The sequence below is a fragment of the Patagioenas fasciata genome, chromosome 3, assembly GCF_037038585.1.
Source record: "Patagioenas fasciata isolate bPatFas1 chromosome 3, bPatFas1.hap1, whole genome shotgun sequence".
Lineage (NCBI taxonomy): Eukaryota > Metazoa > Chordata > Aves > Columbiformes > Columbidae > Patagioenas > Patagioenas fasciata.
In genome coordinates this window covers 60392366-60406835 of record NC_092522.1, presented here as the reverse complement: position 1 = coordinate 60406835, position 14470 = coordinate 60392366, and the positions used below count along the sequence as shown (strand labels likewise).

Genomic DNA, 14470 nt, shown 5'->3' with positions numbered 1-14470 from the left:
CACAGTTGCAGAATCCTTCACAACAGCAAAAGATATGAAAGGACATTGTACTTTTTTATTATTGGTAAAATATTAGTGAGAAAGAAGAGGCAACAGACACAAGTTCTCATTTTCTCAGCAGTTAGCAAAAGAGCTCTGCAAATTTTTTCAGGTGCTTGAGCATGTGAAACATGCAGCAGAATCTAAGGAAAGTATCTTGCTAAGAAGTAGCTTACATGCCCTTTAACTGTTCCTCATACGTCACTGCTAGCACCACTGCTTGCACTAATCAAAGCCCTGACTCCTCATTTCAGAGAGCTTCATTTTTTTCACGCTACTCAGCTATTCAGCATCAATCTCTATTTAGCATCTTCATGAGGCATACCATTTAACTTTTTTTTAGCATCAGCTGTCACCCTTTCACAAAAACACCACCTTGGTGACTTAGAATATGCCATTAAAATAAAGAAGTCTAAAATAAAATATTTGACTTACACTTCTGTACTTTTGTGTGCCTATACTCCAATGCTCAGTAATTAAAATGTGGGTTATTTCCAAGGATCACATTTCTGAAATTGTGGTCAACTGAACTGTTCCCCACTGCCACTTAAAATATATCTTCTAAAGAAATATCACGATAAAGGTGACCACCAGCCAATGAAGTGCAAATAGAGAATACAGACAACAGCATTGCCAGCCAATGATCAGTGACTACTATGTCCCCACCACTGATAAACTTCAGAAGAACCAGCTAACCCAAAAGTAGCAACGATCGCTTTATATACTGCTTCTCATCATCTTACATGGCTCTCACAACCATTCTGCACACCAAAAGCTCCCTGTGACTCCGCTTTATGACGAATTATGGAAGGACAACCATTTTCATTGCTAATAACAGCTGAACCCCAGCCTAGGAATGCTGCAGAAATTTTAACTGTGTCTCTCACACCCTAGAAGACATTTAGATTAACACAAGAAAATGCACGGAAACCCACATCACACTTTAAGCAAACTGTGATCAGTACCTTAATCTTACAGCACTTTACGTGCATCCTCATCTCGAAACACTAGACAAAGCATATTCCATGTTTCCATGAGGACACTTAGTTTTCATTCCCTTGTATATGAAAAGATCAGCAACCAATTGTAAAGATAAGAGGCATTGAGCTTTCTATATAAAACACCTTCATATGATCACAGCATTTCTGAAAGGAATCAGGAGACACGACTTCCTCATTCTTGGGCTTCAAGGGAAAAGCTTTGCCTTATTCTTTACTCTCTCTCTCTTTTTTTTTTTTAATATACAACTGCCCTTTCCACTACTGCCTTTCCAATATTACAATATATTGTGCTGCGTGTAATTCCCCCCCCATCCATTTAAGCTCAAATGTGTAGCACTGGATCCTAACCACTATCATTCAACAATGTAAATTCTACAGATGGTGATACTTCCAGATTTTTTTAAGCTATCAAACTGTCCTTAGTAGGTTTTACCATTGCCATTGCTAACCTTAAAAATGGCTGCGGTTCAAAACTGCAGGTGCCAACCTCAGCAATTTATACAGTACAAGCAATTTTCAAAGACTTGACCAAAGCATGCATAACTTATACATGAGATAATTTGGTTTTACATAAAGAGTATGCAAAAAAACAAAACAGTAAGGGCAGCATCATGGACAGCAAGACTTAAAAGCTCATACATGAGGAGAAATGTGCCTATATGTGATACAAGATATTGAGAAACTTTAATTTAATAGAAATGGTACGCTTAATTTCACTAGATCAGTGAATTACTATTGTCATTTTTAAAGAAATAAGCACCTAAGCTGAACTTGCCCTTTAAAGATTCCTGTTATTCCACACTTAAAGATGCAGTTAGCATGGTTAAAAAAAGTATTACTCCAAATATGCCGTTTCTGTTGTATTTACAACTAATTTGAGATCTCCATTTTCCTTAAAATACATTCCAGTCCTATGACTATTTGTGTGTCTGTAAAACTATTCACATTTATTCTACAGATTTATATAGAAACAAATCTAAAAATAATTAAATGGGTTTCAGAATTAAAGCATCTGTTGCTCTCCTTTCACAGTTGTCTGCATGCACTCTTCACATCATAAAGTGAAAATCATTTGGAAATACAAAGCCTGCCACTGCAAAAAGAAGAAGTATTGCAAGAAAACTCTGGGGTCTATAGCATCTAAAACCAACTTCAGGTACAGCACCTGAACGCAATGTGAGAATGGCTAATTTGAAGCTGACAGCAAGACTTTTAACACTGAACTGATTATATAATACTAAGCTTTACTATATAAATTATACTATATAATACTGAGCTTTAATTATGTAAGTCTGCAATTAAAACATTACCATCTGAGTGCTGGAACTGTGACACTATGCATGCTTGCCTCTAGTCCATTTCAATTCCACATTTTATAGAACATAAAATGAATTTGAAACTTTCCAGTCATTTTCTTCTGTCAAGACCTGTTCTTGACTTTGATGTTGTGCTTTTCAGAAAACAACTCAGGGCCTGAACTGAGACCTGGAGAAAAATGATTCCACAATGGTTAGCCTTCATGTCAACTGTAGCAAATGATAAACTGTTTGGTATAAAACACTGCCAACTACCTCAATGGTATACAAAGTCAGTTGTATAATATTGTACTTTTCAGTTTCCAAGCAGTTTTAACCAAATAGTAAAACATCAACCATTACATTAAAACAATACTGAACATTTCCTCATCTTTAAATGTTAGGGCTAATTTTATATGTACGATTAGATACAGCACTGACAATGTCTCACGTCATCGCTAGGCACTGAACAGCTTTCCGCAATAGCAGGCATTATTTCCAGTAGTCAGAGTTCCAATAAACTTGAGATATTTATTTCTAATCCAATTAATGCCAAGCCTATTAATCACCTCAATTCTGACTGTCATACAGGATAGTTACAATACAGGATATTGCTCAGCTCACAGCCATAACACCTAGATCGACAGCTGCCTTCATTTTAACTTCATAGCAGAATCCAAACACAACTCCTTGCTTTAAAAACAAACGAACAAAAATACAACTCCTGAAGTATCCACGCTGCAGACTTCAGTGGTTAAATGTATTTGGAATGTTTTTTTCTAAAGTGTCATCTGGATTTCACCAGTAAGTTACATAAACTTCATAACATTATTAACTGAATGCAAACTGTATTAGACAAACTATGCTAAAAGTACTTCTACAATTTAGTCTATCTCATCTGCTGCTAAATGTAATTTATATCTATTTTAAGCCAAAAATCTCTATAACAGAAATCTGATGTCATTTCTGGAGTATAACATGATCTTAAAACATAATATAAACAAAGAAAATTATTTTTAGAAGTGAAGTATAAATATTTCGTAAGTTAATCAGAAGCACTCAGGTATGGCACAAACTACAATATACAGACTCATGCACTTCGGATAGTTTAAATATTTATTAATCATTTCACAGTTATACAATGAAAAATGTGTATAGGTCAGTTATATCCGAGACAATGATGGAAAATTAAGTCAAGCTCTGCAGTGGGTGCAGAGGCCCAAGAGTGGCTAGCGAAGACACTCAGGATTCCCTCCATGTAGTAAGTTTTATGCCAATTACCTCCAGGATCAGGGGTTTAGTCATAGCATCTTTAAAACCTTCCTATCAGTGTAGCCAAACATTCAAATACATAGGTGACAACAAAATTGAAGAAGTCATAAAAGCAAGTCCATTGATAGATGCTGTCTGTTTATACAATAGGAAATAAGCTGGTTAAAACACCATTGCCTGAGCTTCTGCATTTTCTCTATCGAAAATGCAAAGTTTACTCTTTTTCGAGCACTTAAAAACTTAAAGCATGTTCTAAACCTCTTCTCTTCAGTACAGTACAGTCTTAAGTCTTCAGAGTAATTTATTTTTCCAGTACTTGAACCTGAGTGCTCAGCAAGCCAGCCACAAGTTGTTTTTCAATATGAAAGTGAAGACTTTTGCTCATGCTGGTAGTTATACATGAGAAGAAGGTTCTAATCTACTTATGTTCTTCTGTTCTTGTGACTAAACTCTTCCCCACTTTACAACAAGCAAATCAGAAAATAAAATAGGAGAAAAATTGTTTCTAGTATTTATTTTTCTTCTAGCAGCCACAATGTGATTTCTTCCACTTAAGAATTCAAACTGCATGAAGTGCAACACCTAGAACTGCACATCAGTTATGGTTGTTTAACTGCTCCTGAGTTATTAGAATGCACCTGCCCATTTTAGAAACCTATCTTATTGTGGCTTGTAGATACAACATGGTTGGCACATGGTTCCACTACAACTCAACATTTTAAAACCCCAAACCAGTGTTGTATTACTTAAAATCATTAAAACCTAAAATCATTATATTGCCTCTGGGGGTAGCAAGAGGGTAACTGGCAGCTCTAATACACGACCATTGTAACCAGAGCTGAAACTTTCTACGGTTAAAGTAAAAAACTATTTTTTAAGACATAAGACTTCCTATAAATAAAATACATATTTATTTCCCTTGCTCTCACATTAACTTCAAAATATAAATGATACGAACTCCCCCAACGAAGAGGAACAAAGCAGCGTTGTCACAAGAGCTATCTTGCAATAAAATAAACATTAAGTACTGGCATAAAAGAGAAGCCCGGTGCTGTATCAATACCTGAGCCTGTGTGCGTGTGTTTGTGGGTGCTCACTCTCAACACAGTGCTTTGCTGCAGTACTCTGGCTCTGTGTAGCACACAGGCAATGACTGTTTCCAACCTGACTACAGTGAATGTACTATTCTCACAGAAACGAGCCTCCAGGCCTTTGTAGTCTCAGCCCAGGTTTTAAAAAAGAAACAAAAAAAAATCCCAAAAAACAAAACCAAGGTGTTAAAGTGCGCACCGGCGAGGTGGGCGTACATTGAACAAGCGAGGAGGAACGGGCTGGCACTAGAGGCAGGGCAGGGGAAGCGCACAGACCCTGCTCCAGGCGACCCAGGACCACCCTCCCGCCCCGCGGAGCCTCCTCCGCCCGCTGCGCTAAGTTAGCCGGGCATCCCCCGCCGCCCGCCAGACGCAGGAGAGGCCTCCTCCACCTCGGCCTCCTCCCGCTCCCTCCTCTCCCCTCAGCCCGTCGCCAGATCCATTCTTCTCCGTTCAGTCTCCCCCAGCCCCACGGCGGAATAGCGAGTGGGGGGGGGCGTCTCCATTACCCTCTCCCTCCTCCCATTTCCCAGGGACGACGACAACGGCCCGCTCCCGCCTGACACGGGGGGAGCCCCCGGGAGCGCTCCCCCACACCCGGCCCCCCCATTCCCGTCGCCTCCCCGCGGCGGGGCGCGCACAGCGGGAGGGGGCAGGGAAGGCGCCGGCCCCGGGGCCCCGCCCGCTCCCCGACCCCGCGGGGAAGGAGCGGGAAGGGGGTTACACACCTCGCTGTTAAAGGCTTTCACGGCCTCCATGTCGCGGCAGAGGCGGGAGCCGGGCGGCTTCTCTCCGCAGATGGCGGCCGGGCCGCGGCCGGGAGAGGGCAAGTCTCGGTCTGTGTGTGCGTCTCGCTCAGGGGCCGCCGGGCCTCCTCGCCATGGCGGGTGGCGCAGGGGGCGGGCGCGGAGGGACGCGGGCGCCGCTCGTTTCCGTCTCCTACCGGCAGTGCGCGGCCTCCTCGCCCTGCTTCCCGCCCGGCGGCGCCGACGTCCCCTCCCCCGCTCGGCTCCGCCGGCAGGAGATGGAGGAACAACGCGCAGCGGCTGCGGCGCGGACGGCAATATGGCGGACACACGGGGGCTCCTCGCAAGCGCAGCTCCGAGAGGAGCCGAGAGCGGCGCAGAGCGGCTACAGCGCCGCCTGCCGGGCAGCGCCCGCCCGCCCGCGCCACAGACGCGCTGCCGGGCTGGCGCCGCGTACCGCCCCGCTCCGCCCGCCCCCTCGCCCTCCTCCGCGCCGCCCCGGCCCTGCGAGCAGGCGCGAAGCGAAGGGTTACGGGAGCAAGGTGTTAATCGCGGTGGTGTTTCGTTACCAGGGAGTTCTCGGGACACCGTTCTGGCTGTTTCCAGCTGAAGGCCGGATCCCCGGAGGGAGGCGAGCGTTTGCCTCCTCACACCTCTCCCGCAGAGCCTCACCCCCCAGAAAGGCCCGCCGGGGTAACCGGGAATGGGAATGGCATCCAGACTTGAAGAAAAACAACAGGAAAAAGAATCAGTGGGATGTAGAAAGGAAAAAAAAAATAAAAATCATCATCATAATTTTAAAAAATCATTTAAAAATCACAAGCAATTAGCAAAAAATATCAAGAGGAAAGGAGAAAAAACACAAAATCACAATGCTAATAAATCACAAGTCCCACTGCATTTAGTACATGAATATCATAACTTGAATCTGACACCAAAAAGTCTCCAAACCCAGCAGCAGGCGTTGCTGTTTCATCACACAGGGCATATTCCCAGGTGAAGTTTCCAAGAGGGTGCGCTTCCCGGGGAACAGAAGTGCCAGCCATGTCCCCCACTGAGAGCCATGCCAGCCTGGCAGAGCACCCACCTCCCCCTGAAGCACAAACCCAACCCTCAGCTGAGAAATCCCAGCAGCAGCCCTATTGAACAGGAGGACTTGCTTCCAGGGCATAGATTTTTGTTCCCTCAAACACAAAGGCTGTCGCATGACTCACCTTCATCAGAGAGCGCCTCAAGGAGGTCAGAAGCATTGAGGATGAAACTTAGGTTTGTCGTTAGCTGCCATTTTTTCAGAGTTCAGTTGTGTTCCTTCAACTCTACCAACGCAGCAGAGCTATGACAGCGTGAACTGGGCTCCAATCTGGGTTGTGCTTCATATTTTCCAGCCACGTCTCTCAGCCATGCTCTGGATAGACCATACCCTCCTGCCCTCACAAGTGTCTCTCAGACCAGCGCCACAAGGGCTCTTCAAGGACAGCAGATGCTCCCACTACAGGCCAGAGCCTTCGAAGCTGAGATGTCCCTTACTCAACGAACAAGATAACTTACAAATTAATATAAGGCCAGCGTTTGAGACAGACCTGGCATCCTACAGCTCAATTCTTACAGAAACGCAAGAGAGATCATTACATCTTATTACAAACAGGATTGGCACTCTTTCCTTCGCAACAGGCTTACTCAGATAAAACCTCATCAATAGCAATCACTGTTGTTGCAGTATCAGGCCACCCAGAGGGTCAGGAGGCTAAAGGAAATGCCCAGTTAGGGGAGGATGAAAGGACTGGGTCTGTTCTGACTGAAAAAATGATAGCCATGAGGTAGGCAGGGCACCCAATAGCATCCAATACCTGCAAAGTAAATGGATGATTAAGGGTCCTTAACATTTTTTATAATTCTGAAACAATTGAATAAGGCTCTTTAACAGAGGTACACAGCAGGACATCAAGAGGCAGCAGTCTTACAATGAAGCAGGGGAGGTTCTAACACAACCAGAAGAAAACCTATTCCATTGTGAAGATAGCCAAGCAGTGGAGCTGGTTCCCCAGAGAAGCTGCAGTCTCCATCCCTTTCTAAGATCCCATAGGAATAAAGACCTTAGTAACCCATGCAGAGCTGACAGCTGACCATGTTTTGAGCCAGTGGTTGGGCTAGAGATGTCCTGAGGTCCCTTCCTACAGCTGATTAACACTGTTACTGTATGAACTGTGTAGCTCAGTGGAACCTTCTGGCAGTCTTCTGCCAGAACTGCCCCCCCTCCCCGCCCTTCACAAATGATCCAAGAGAAGCACATTATGCTTACCAGGAGGAACAAGGCCTCTGTTCCTCTTTTGTTCTTTCTTTTCCTGTGGGAATTAAGAGTAAATAAAATGTGAAGAGAGAACTATATTCAAATTACTGTGGAGGGCTTCACTGTATTATGAGAGTAACTAGTAAAACTATTTGCTTTGTATTCCTTTTGAAAACTTACTGAAATACTGTAGTTGCAAATGATCCTTTAGGATCTGGTAGCTTTCCTTTTAGGTGAAATTGAAGCAAGTCTAGTTTTTCTTATTAAAATGGATGGAATAGAACACTGCACAAGAAAATTTTTGCAAAAACTATTTTGAAATTGGCCTCAAAGTGACCACAAAACTCCCACACACTTGCTTTTTCAGAATATTTGTTCAAGAAGCATAATTTATTCCAGTGAAGGAAGGGGAAGAGTGCATAAAGCAGAAAACAGAGGAGGAGAGGTAGGATTTACATTTGGAGATGTGTGCACAAAGCCTTGACCTCAAAAGCACAGAGTCTGACATTCAAACTAAGCTATTCCTGTCCCCCACCATTTAGCCTGTTTGCTGTAGGTCTCTAATAAACATTTAAACAAAAACATTTACCACTTAAAGAGTTTAGATAAGAAAGCCTTTTAACAATCCTATTTAGTTCCAGCAGTAGAAAAAAAGCATAGGAGCACAGTACATCCCTGATCTTGTAAGGAGCTAGTTATCATCCAAGAATAAGAAATGTGCTACAGAATGAATACTGTAATATGTCTCTGATTATAACTAAATGTTCCAAATTAAGCAAACATACAAATTAAGTAATATGAAAATGGTATTAATGCAGAAACACTGGCTCATTCTGGGGCAAGGCCACTTTGCCCCATGAGACTGTCAATGACTTGCACTATTACTCATAACATAACAAAGCTGGGAGATTTCTTACTGTGTTGTGGTGCAGAATGAGTGACAGCTTGCTGCACAACACAAGCTTCCTGCAGTTCCAACGCTCTGCACAACTGCCGAAAGTCACACCAGAAACTCCAGTTTTGCAAATAAGATCCCATGTGCTTTCCAACATGTCAATTAGTTATATATGTGGGATTTACAAGGATGGGACACACCTCCCCTGTGGATGCAAACACCTAGCTTTACAATTCTGAAAAGCAAGACTGAAGAGATCTTTAATCTGCTATTTAGTGAGCTTTTTCCATATGAGAAGGTAAAATAAGTATGTCTGCTTTTTTCCTACCTCTGACAAGGCCAAATACATACTAAATAGATCAAACAAGTATCTAACTGGCAAATGCCCTTAAATCCTCTGTCCAAGTGTGGAACTCCCAGTTGTTTCCTCTCAGCAGAGGAAACCACATACAAGGGTTAGATTTAAAACCACATGCAAGTGTCAGGAGGGAGAGCTGGTGTCCCAGCAGGCACAGAGAATAGAGGAAAAGCAGTAGTTTCAAGTAAGAGGGTGTCGCCAAGTTTTCTTCACAGTAACTCTCTCCACACATTTTTGAATGCACAGCTACAAGTCATCGCCCATGCACACTGACAGTCTCTACTTAATTTTTCAGTGTGCTTTCAAAGAGCTGCTTACATTTTTGACTGAACTTTAGCACATTTCTTTACTCTGCCCTTCTTTACTAAATCTACCTCATCTTCCTCTTTCATTTGCATGCTCAGTTGCCATTCCTCCTTCACTATAACGAGTATAAAAGCACTTAGTTTATAACTGAAAGCATAGAAATGAATTTTCTGTTGAACTTTTCCTGAATTTGTTACAGAGACATGTTCACACAAGGAGCTCTTTTCTTTCAAGTACTTAGAAATTTCAGAGATTGTAAGAGAAATTTAGAGCTGTTATGTTTGTAACCACATGTTGCCATGATAGCCTGTTAATTACGAATCCTAGTTAGTTTACGACGCAGTTCCTTCTGGTCAGGCTTGACTTACTCCGAATATCTTGTACTTGTCCTAGCATTGTGGTGTCAGACTCTCAGCACCACAGAAATCACCTTAAGACTATTGGAAAAACATGTTCAAAGGCAATTGAAGCTTTAATTTACAGGCCAGCTTCTGCTCTCAGCTGCACACTCTAAGTCTGTGTTGATTTCAAAGGGAACTGCTTTTATCAGGAAAGCAGATAAAAGAGACTTAGAGATTACCTTCAAGTAACATTTCTCAGACTTGTTTGTAGGAGGTTTGGATGACCTGATGCAAGTGAGCTGGCAATACAAGTCACACCTACTGTGGCATTTCCAACATCGCTAAAATAAGCTCAGTCAGGATGCATTTCCTAATGTTTTCTTACTCTGTACAGGATTATAATCTTGAAGTTTGAACTTTGTGCCATCCTGTTTTGGATTATAGTGTGCAACTGCAAGGTAGAGTGATCAGGGTTTCCTATAGCTGCATAGTCACCATTTAGTTCTGCTTCTAATAAAATGATTCTTTCAAAATAAAGGCAATGGTTTTGCAGCAGCAATTATAGCATGCTTATCTCATTTTAGTGTAACAGTAGAACTACAAGGATAGAACATCCTTATAATCTCGGCTTGCAAATACTGTAAAAGATATAACAAATGTTTTATAGCCAATTCCAACTACAAACATATCCATTTTTTGCTTGAAGGAAGCTCAAAATAAAACAAAATTTACAATAGGTTTTCAGTAGATGTATTAAAAATATATATGTACTAAAATCTTCTTGAAGAATTCAATTCCAGTACTAAAAAATAAGACTTTCAAAAATATACTGAAGTATTTCAAGGAAAATTCAAGGAGGATTCATTGACAGATTTCAGACATTGTAAACAGCAAACAACTGCTTATTTGGGGTGGTGCTGTTTGTAGAGCAACAGGCAAACCTAGGGTTAAAAATCCCAGCGTGAGAACATTAGAGATGATGGGCTGAGAATACTGTTTCATTTAAAAAAAAAAAAAAAGGCAAGAAAGGGTTTACCAGGTGGCTCATGTTCCTTTGGACGCACAGGCTGATGGCAAGGGGAGCAGACCTTGACCAGCAATCTCATTATAGAGAATAAAAAAGTAAGCACAATACACTAAGTCATTTCCATAGTTTCTGTCTTTACTGTAAAGCAAATAATATAGCAAAATAAAAAAATTTGTCTCAAGCTTTTTTTCCTTAATTTTACTTCAAGATTAACAAATGAGACCTAGACTATCACGTTCACTATCTTAAAAAAAAATCATCATAGGCATGAGATCAAAATTTTAGCCAATGCTTAAGATCACTTTTTCTATAAAAAGAATATGAAATACTACAATAAAGATAATAAAATCGGTAGGTAGATCTCCTAGGCATAAGCCTTTGCCACAGGGCATATATGGAACTGGACAAGGTTTTCTGCAGTGGTTGGTCTAGACTCATCACATGCATCTATATTCTGATATCTACCAAAGTCAGAATCTGTAGAAGACCAGAAATTTAGAAATAGCCAAGGTTTGTTTCATACTGATAAAGTCTGACTCTCTGTAATGATTAATTGACTACTGACAGGAAAAAAAAAAAAAATGAGGAAGAAAGTTTCCAGAGATGCAATATGGCTTCTTATCACATTGACAGTTTTCTCAACTTCAGCTGTTAAGCCTGGTTTTCCAGTTTCAGAACTTATTTTCTGGCAAGTTCGTGACCTCATTAAAGTCGTATCAATTGCACTTTTTTGTCTAAAAAGATGGCATTTTTGTCTCTTCCATAACCTTTCAGTAAACAGTAATTCCAGTTAGTGAAGTAAATGATTTTCTTTCACTTACTTCCTCTGTTAGATCTTGGACAGTGAGGCTCAGCTCATTAGCAATTCACACAGCAATAGGAAAGACACCAGAAGTCCATGGTGACCCAGACTATACCAAAAATCTGTTTTCTTCCCTAAAACATGCTTGTGCTTTGCAAAAGAACAGGTCAGTCTGAATGAAAGCCTTGCATGGGAAAAGTTAAATGGAAATAAGCAGAGCAGAGGTGATTACATGTACACATGCAAGGTGTTGACCAGCATAAAAGTCCAAGGAATTTTAAGTAGCCACCACCTTACCTGGGGTGATAAGGAAAATCCTGGGGAAAAAAAAAAAAAAATCACTGGCTACTTACAACTTTTGCAGAAGAAATAGACATAGCAATGCTTTATTTATCCTCTTTTTCCCATTCCAATGTGTTTACTGAAAACGAACACTAGAAACACAATGCTTTATTTATCCTCTTTTTTTCCCATTCCAATGTGTTTACTGAAAACGAAGACTAGAAACACAATATTTATTATTTGCACTATTAACTGTGTTTTGAACTAGTATATGTTCCTGGCAGGGCAGTTAGCTTTTTGTGTTAACACTCAGATTTCTCTCCAGATGTCCTAATAAAAATTACTTAATTCAATTACAGCATATATGGTTGGGATTTAAAAAAAAAAAAAAAAAAGGACTACTTGAATGTAATGTTGAAGTTGAAGTTCTGCATGAAGAAACGATCATCCTTCCTGAATAGTATTAGACAACACTATCCGCATGCTTCAAGCAAGGCCTGAGCACATGCTTACTGTTTTTTGCCATTAATTAGACCAGGGGTGTCAAACTCTTTTTGCACTGGGGGTCACATCAGCTTCACAGTTACCTTCAAAGGGCCAAATGTAATTTTAGGACTGTATACATGTAGAAGTAGTGACTATGTTAGGTAGTTACTTTGAAGGCAATTGTGAGGCTGGTGTGCCCCCCAGTGAAAAGGAGTTTGACACCTCTGAATTAGACCATCTGTAAGACTGGTAGATCAGAACTAAACTGAAGGAATATCAGCAAATCCCTTTCTTCCTCCTCCAAGAATAAGAATTACCTGTCCAAGCTCACAGAGGCAAACATTTAACAAAGAAAATTGCACAGCAGATGTTAAAAAAAAAAAATAAACCATAGTGTATGCAGGTCAACCAGGTATCCTCCTCTTTTGAAAGTGTAGGCAGCAGTGAGTAAGCAGAATCCCTGATGTAGCAAGAGATGATAGTGGAGCTTGATGGGAAGAAATACAGATACCTACAGTGTGTGCAGAATCCTTTGTCCACTGAAGTGGTTAATGATGTCTAGAAATACCTCTTAGTCCTTCACCTATTCAAAAGATTCAAGAGTCCAGAAACACACACCCCTTACACATCTTTGTTATTTCTTGTCCAATATCTAGCACAAGACAGCAACTAACAAAAATTATTTGTAAACTCCATCCAGGGAGGGAAATGCTTGCCACATGAGTATAGTAATTTTCAACATTCTGAAGTAGATGCTTGACTCTCATTAACTGCATATATACATATCAATATAGTTATAGCTCTTCATTATGAAGGATAATGAGAAACTGAGCAAACTAAGAGTACTATGTGGCTCTGCAAAACACCACCTAAGCTGTAGCACAGTGCTCAGTCAGAGCTACCGAACTCAGCTGGACTGAGCTGACAAACACGCAGTTATTCAGGTGTCCCAAACTCTTGTAGTCACCAGAGGGAAATTAGCTCCTCCCATGCATCCAAACTACTCAAGTCCCAAAATGCAGATCCCTGCATTCAAAATTCAGCTCAGGAGGATGACAGACCTGGGAGCTGACTGGCTTGGTCCAGCAGAGCTTACCAGTAACATTACCAGGTGTGTCTTTAAATTTGTCAAGTGCAAAAGCAAGAAGACCCTTTTAGATCTGAGTGGTCTCCAAAACGGTCTAGTTAAGCCAGTATGATACTTTAGTTCAGGGAAGTTTTTATTCTTTAGTTTTAAAGCCAAAATACAGGAGCAATTTTTATTTATTTATTTTTTAAAAAATACATTGAAATAGGTACAAAGTTGCATTTTCCCATGGTAATTTACCTATCATTTGGAGGAAAAAAACCCTCCAATGTAGTTTAATATGTAACTCATTTTGAAAACAACTCACTTGAACTAAAACAAAACAAACCAAACTCAAAACAAAACCAAACCAAGGTATGCAATTGCTACAGTTTCCCAGTCCAAAACTGTGCTTGCCCAAACACAAGCTGTACAGAAACCATCTTTCTGGTTAACCTTGACAACCACCCTCTTGTGAGCAATGAACCCACAACTGCATAAAATAATATTGGGAAGGGCACATTGTCTGCTAGTACCTGAACTAGGGGAATCTGGTACATTGCTTGGGACAGAGAGCAAAAGTTCATATTGCTTCTGTAGGAACACTGATATATACTTCACAATATAGTCCAAACCACTCTGTTTGCTTTAGCTTTAATACAGGACAACTCATAATCCACCTAACCTTTTTAAGTCAATACCTTTTGCTAACCAGGTATGCTTTGCCATGCTTGATATCCACAAGTACACTCCACCTTCGACTCTCAGGCTCTTAAAACTTAGACTTCTTAAGGGCATTTATAGTCTTAATGTAAGATAATGAGAGGTATATGGCCTAAATACTACAAGTGCACAGGTGAAAAATATTACCACTACAAGGATGTAAGCACTGAGAAACTTTATATTCACTTACAAGAATTGTGCTTAGAGTAATCAAATAATTGTGGGGTTTTTTTACTAGGTAATAACAGGTAGATCTTACATTGGTCAGAATTCATGGAATAAAGTATTTAAAAGCTCTTTGTCAGCTTTTTAAAGACTTCATAGCTGTAAGATCTGGACTGTTGACTCTCAACCATTTTTGAGAGTCACACACCAGAAATCATCTTGTCAAACTTAATGTTTCAAAGTGGTCACTCTCTAAAAGGGCAAACCTTAAGTAACTAGCACTGGTAT

At 40.9% G+C, this 14470-nt stretch overlaps 1 protein-coding gene across 4 annotated transcripts in view; it reads right to left on the bottom strand.

Annotated features, from left to right (window-relative positions):
- SCAF8 (SR-related CTD associated factor 8) overlaps nt 1-5798 on the bottom strand; it is a 159961-nt gene extending 154163 nt beyond the window's left edge. For all 4 annotated transcript variants that reach the window (XR_010651137.2, XM_065834588.2, XM_065834586.2 and 1 more), the window contains exon 1: nt 5427-5798. Coding sequence is in view for 3 of the 4 variants with exons in the window: in XM_065834588.2 (XP_065690660.2) it covers nt 5427-5456 (30 nt within the window). In the remaining variant the exon portion in view is untranslated. The remainder of the gene's footprint in view (nt 1-5426) is intronic.
- Between the last annotated feature and the right edge of the window lie 8672 nt (nt 5799-14470).